The sequence below is a fragment of the Calidris pugnax genome, unplaced genomic scaffold (genome assembly GCF_001431845.1).
Source record: "Calidris pugnax isolate Ruff unplaced genomic scaffold, ASM143184v1 scaffold280, whole genome shotgun sequence".
NCBI lineage: Eukaryota > Metazoa > Chordata > Aves > Charadriiformes > Scolopacidae > Calidris > Calidris pugnax.
Window position 1 is genome coordinate 1,839,551 of NW_015091123.1, and position 4,950 is coordinate 1,844,500.

The window sequence follows — 4,950 nt, forward strand, 5'->3', positions numbered from 1 at the left end:
ACCGGGACGGCGCCGGAGGCCGGAGCCCGGCGGTGCGGGGTCAGCCCCGCGCCCCCAGCGCACGAACGGCGGGGGAACGGCGGCACCGAGCCGCGACGCGCCCTCCGGAGCTTTAGCCTCGTCTCTTCCTTCCTCAAGTCCCGTTTCCGTGTTTTTCTCAGCCCCGTTCCCAAAAACATCCGTTCGCACTAAGAACCCGTTCCTCCCCCAGCGGTTCGGGCCGGTGGCTCAAACTGGGTCAAAAACCCCATAAAACGGTGCAGGCGGTAAAGTTTTACCTTCCTAGCCGGTTCAAGGTGACATTTCTAGGGCGTGTGCGTTACCGGGGAGCTCGGCCGGGAATCGCCGCCGTCCCCGGTGGGTTTGGTGCCGGGGGGGCATCGCTGGGCGGGGGGGGTCCCGGGTAACCGGCTCTGCACCGGGTCCACCGGGTCTGGGTCCCAGATAACTGGCCCTTCACCGGGTTCTGGTCCGGGATAACCAGCCCTGCACCGGGTCCAGGATAACCGGTCCTTTACCGGGTCCCGGTCCCAGATAACCGGCCGTTCTCCAGGTCCGGGATAACCAGCCCTGCACCGGGTCCAGGATAACCGGTCCTTTACCGGGTCCCGGTCCCAGATAACCGGCCGTTCTCCAGGTCCGGGATAACCAGCCCTTTACCAGGTCCAGGATAACTGCTTTACTGGGTCCCAGTCCCAGATAACCAGCCGTTCTCTGGGTCCAGTATAACCAGTCCTTTACCGGGTCCCGGTCCCAGATAACCGGCTGTTCTCCAGGTCCAGGATAACCAGCCCTGCACCAGGTCCACCAGGTCCTGGATAACCGGCCCTTCACCAGATCCCAGTCCCGGATAACTGGCCCTGCACTGGGTCCACTGGATCCGGGTCCCGGATAACCAGCCCTTCACCGGGTCCCGGTCCCAGATAACTGGCCCTGAACTGGGTCCACCGGGTCCAGGTCCAGTATAACCAGTCCTTTACCGGGTCTGGGTCCTGGATAACCGGCCTGGGTCCCGGATAACCGGCCCTGCACCATCAGACAGAGCCGCCCGTTCCCCGGAGCCGCTGTGGGGCTGGAAGCTCCATCCCCTGCCGTGTCCCCCTCCTCCCAGGCCGGGCACACCGAAAATGGAGCCACGTCCCGGTGGCATTTGTGCCACAGACCCCACTGGTGGAACGGAGCCGGCAGCACCGGGCAAAGGGGGGAAAAACCTTCCCCGGTCCCGCTCTGTCCCAACACTTGCTCGTCCCCGCTCTGTCATTTGCTGTTTTTCTTGCAGCAATAGCTTTTTTTAGGGGCCACTGCACAAACGCTGTGTGAGGGGAAAGGCTTTTCTCTCTCCACAGAGGCCGGACGCAGCCGTGGCTCCTGCTAATCCCGTGGGATGAGTGGGTTTGATCCAGCTCTTTCCCGAGTCCCGACAGGCAGGTGATACCATCTCTCCTCCATCAAACAGCTAATGGGCAAAAAAACTGCTTTGCCCAAAGCTACGGGGAGTCATCCCGAAATCCCAGCACTTCCTTATCTCCCCGGGGGGTCGGGGGAGGCTCAGGCTCGACAGGAACCGGTTGCTGGAGCGTGTTTGGATAAATCCTCCCCAAACTTCTGGGTGCACAGAGCTCTCACACGACGGGTTGTCGGTCCTGGGGGCCGGGGGCTCGGAACGCCCCGCTCCCCGGGGCCCCACAACTGGTAGATCTCGTTTGCTGGCGGGGTTTGTCTCTGCAGAACAAATGAGGAAACACAACTTTAACTTTCTGGGAGGGCTTTCCACCCGCCGGCCGGTCGGTGACTGCACCGACGTGGGCTGAACCTCCCCAGAGCAGCTTGTGAGGAATTCCCTGCGTGTTTCTGAGCGTGGCTCAGCCCAGTGGAGCACGGTTGAGCTTTTTATCTGCTCTTCCCACCCCCCAGACAAATTTATAATGCCCCCCCAGCACTGCCCAAGTGGGCTGTGAGGGTGGTGGGACCAAAGTGTTTATTGGTAGTGGCCAGCAGAAAGCCATGTCAGAGCAGGAAACACCCAAAACTGGGAAAAATCATAGAATTGTAGGATCATAGAATGATTAGAGTTGGAAGGGACCTTAAAGACCATCGAGTTCCAACCCCCTGCCCTGGGCAGGGACACCTCCCACCAGCCCAGGTTGCTCCAAGCCCCCTCCAACCTGCCCTTGAACCCCTCCAGGGATGGAGCAGCCTCAAATCAGCGTGTGGAGGAAGAACCCCCCCAGTTAAACGCTGCAGGAAGGGCCAGTCCTCTTTCTCTGGGCTGTGCTGGGTGGAAGCGGAGCCCCCCCTGCCCCGTGTCCGTGCCCCATCCCCTTCCCTCTGCTCTTCCCTCCTCTCCAGGCGATGGATTCTCCCTACGCCAACGGAGCCTACAGCCCCCCGTACCCCCCGGCGGCGGGTGCTGCCCCACACTACGCCGTCCCCCCGCAGACACGGGGGTACTACTGCTCCAGGGCCCCACGCACCTCCTACCCCACCGACTCCACGGGCATCTACCGGCCCCCCTCGCCCGCTCCCCCCTGGAGCTACGTCCCCCCGGACGGCCCCGTCGAGGGCTCCTCTCTCCGCAGGCAGCAGGTTCCCGGCTACTCCCCGCCGCAGGTAAGAGCCGTTTCCAGCCCCGGTGTCCATGTAGGTGCTGGGCTTCCCCTTCCCGGGGGGAGAAGATGATGTTTTATGGGGCCACAGCAGAGGGAAAGCCCGAGGTGCCTCCTCCGATGGATCCGTGGGTCCTAACGGCACCTTCTCCTGCCTGTTTTATTATAAAAAGTGGTGGTCACCCATTCTCCAAAGAATCCAAGTTTGTGGGCTGGGAAAGCGGCAGGAATTGGGCAACAAGGCTGTTCCTGGGGCTGGCTGGAGGGACCCGGGGGTAACGCCTGTCCCCCCTTTTCTTACAGACCCCGGGCATGCCCATCCCGCAGTATCCGTACGGAGACAATCCCGGGGTGACGCCGCAGGGGCCTCCGCCACAGCCCAGAGCCCCGGAGGACTCGTGGGGTCCCCCCATCTATGGGGTGCAGCCCCGTTATGCCTGGCCCGCTGCCCCCACCCTCGGGAGCCCCTTCGTCTCCGAATCGCATCCACCCTGGACCGGCAGTGGAGCTGCTCCCCACCCTCCCACGTGGGACTCAAAGGTATGGCCGATGCTCCTGCAGTCCTTCTGGCTGCCCTCGGACCCCTGAGGTTGTAGGGCTTTCCCCAGAGCCCATCCCCATCTCCTGGGAATGCCCCTTTCTCCGGGCACAGTTGGTGTAGGTGGAAACAAAGCAGCAGGTATCCAGAGCACTGCCAGCAAAAATCTCCTGTTTGCATCCCAAAATCCATGGCTGGAGATCCCAGGAAGGTGCTGGAGATCCCAGGAAGGTGCTGGAGATCCCAGGTGTCCCAGGGCAGGTCTTGAAATGGGTCAGTCCTGGTCTTGCTCCTCCAGTTCTTCTCTCCCAAGCAGCACATGGTGTCAGGAATCAGCAGGACCAACCCCCCGGACAGTTTCCAGACTCGGATATTCCTCTGCAAGTGCCTGGTTTGGGCACAGTCACCCTCTGCTGAGGAAGGATTTAAGCCAAAAATTTAAGGAAGTGATGTATTTGGTGGGGTCTGTTCATCTCGGGGTCCTCTGGGTTTGATCAGGAGGTTCGGTCCCCGGAGCAGCCCTGATGGGGTGGGGGGATTTGGGGGGGTTTGGGAACAGCTCAAAAGTGCTACCTGCAAAGAAGTGTCTTCTCCAGAATATCCAAATGGGATCCAAATCTCCCCTCTTCCTGGGTGACAAGTGGCCCACGCTGTTTCTTCCAGACACGTCCCTCTTGCCAGGGATCTGCTCTTTAACGGCCCAGGACTGGAGCGTGGGTCCTGTGTCCCTCTTTGGGACCTTTCACAGATGTGTTATGATGTCACGGTGTGGGACAGTCTAGAAAATCCTGCCCAGGTCCCTGGTAACATCAGGCCTGACCCATCCTCCCAGACCCAGAGTGTGGGTCCCGTGTCCCTCTTTGGGACCTTTCACAGCCCGTTTGGCAGGACAGGGGGTGCCAGCCCCTGGGGACACGACGTGTTATGACGTCACGGTGTGGGACAGTCTAGAAAATCCTGCCCAGGTCCCTGGTAACGTCAGGCCTGACCCCATCCTCCCAGACATGCCCACCTCAGAGCCGTCACCGTGTCTCCTGCCCCCCCCTTCCCTCAGCCCTGCCTTTCCAGTGCCAGATTAAACACCCAGGGGGTTGAAGGAAATGCTCTTCAGGGTTTTTTTTCTCCCTCCAACTTTAGGACAGCGCTTACGACAGCCCCGAGCCAAGCCCAAAACAGCACCACTACTATCCTGATGCCCACCACCAGCACGCTGGGACAATGAGTGACCCCAAGCCAGCCCCCCCCAACCCCCGGGTGCAGTACAGTGCCCAGCCCCACATGTATGACACTGCCCCTCGGAAGCCCTCGACCAACAGCCGGGGGGCTGGTTTTAAACCCAACGACCAGCCTTCGACCAATTCTGGAGCCATCCAGCCCGAGATCCAGCGAATCCTCCAGGTGGTGGGGGAGGCTGAGCAGCTGGAGCAAGAGGTGGATGAATTCGTAGGAAAAAAGACAGATAAATCCTACCGGCTCCTGGAGGAGATGTTGACCAAGCTGCTGCTGGAACTGGATTCCATCGAGACTGGTGGCCAGGACAGTGTTCGGCAGGCCAGGAAAGAGTCCGTCCACAGAATTCAGGCCATACTGGAAAAACTGGAAAGAAAGGGATTGTGAAAGCACATCAGCCACAACACACAGGCCGTTGTTGAGGCTCCAAAGAGTTTTAGTTCTGTTAAATCTCAGCTCTTTCTGCTACGCACTATTGACAATGGAATAGCAATAAGCCCCGACTTAAACACACAAATAAAACCACCAACCGACCCCCCCCCCGCCAGCCCAGCCCCAACCAACAACCCGGCAACG

At 60.3% G+C, this 4,950-nt stretch overlaps 2 protein-coding genes and 1 long non-coding RNA gene across 6 annotated transcripts in view; 1 reads left to right on the top strand and 2 right to left on the bottom strand.

The window, feature by feature from the left end:
* Positions 1-381, bottom strand: part of LSM1 (LSM1 homolog, mRNA degradation associated) — a 3,327-nt gene extending 2,946 nt beyond the window's left edge. The window contains exons 1-2 of the mRNA XM_014958405.1: positions 324-381; positions 3-227 (exon numbers count right to left, since the gene is read on the bottom strand). Coding sequence (XP_014813891.1) covers positions 3-227; positions 324-381 — 283 coding nt within the window. The remainder of the gene's footprint in view (positions 1-2; positions 228-323) is intronic.
* On the top strand, positions 59-4,935 carry LOC106897623 (BAG family molecular chaperone regulator 4-like). 4 transcript variants are annotated; one of them, XM_014958386.1, is made up of 5 exons: positions 59-357; positions 1,347-2,224; positions 2,259-2,610; positions 2,910-3,146; positions 4,282-4,935. In XM_014958386.1, the coding sequence occupies exons 3-5, from the start codon at positions 2,353-2,355 to the stop codon at positions 4,759-4,761; spliced, it is 975 nt and encodes a 324-aa protein (XP_014813872.1). In that variant the 5' UTR covers positions 59-357; positions 1,347-2,224; positions 2,259-2,352; the 3' UTR covers positions 4,762-4,935. The 4 variants fall into 4 exon arrangements, with proteins under 4 accessions (XP_014813872.1, XP_014813873.1, XP_014813874.1 ...); XM_014958387.1 differs by lacking the exon at positions 59-357 and having other exon boundaries at positions 1,023-1,428; positions 2,350-2,610; XM_014958388.1 differs by lacking the exon at positions 59-357 and having other exon boundaries at positions 1,023-1,424; positions 2,350-2,610.
* On the bottom strand, positions 3,299-3,787 carry LOC106897624. Its single transcript, XR_001413807.1, has 2 exons — positions 3,718-3,787; positions 3,299-3,557 (listed from the first exon to the last, which is right to left on the bottom strand). It is a non-coding gene; the product is annotated as an uncharacterized LOC106897624 (long non-coding RNA).
* Positions 4,936-4,950: the final 15 nt, after the last annotated feature.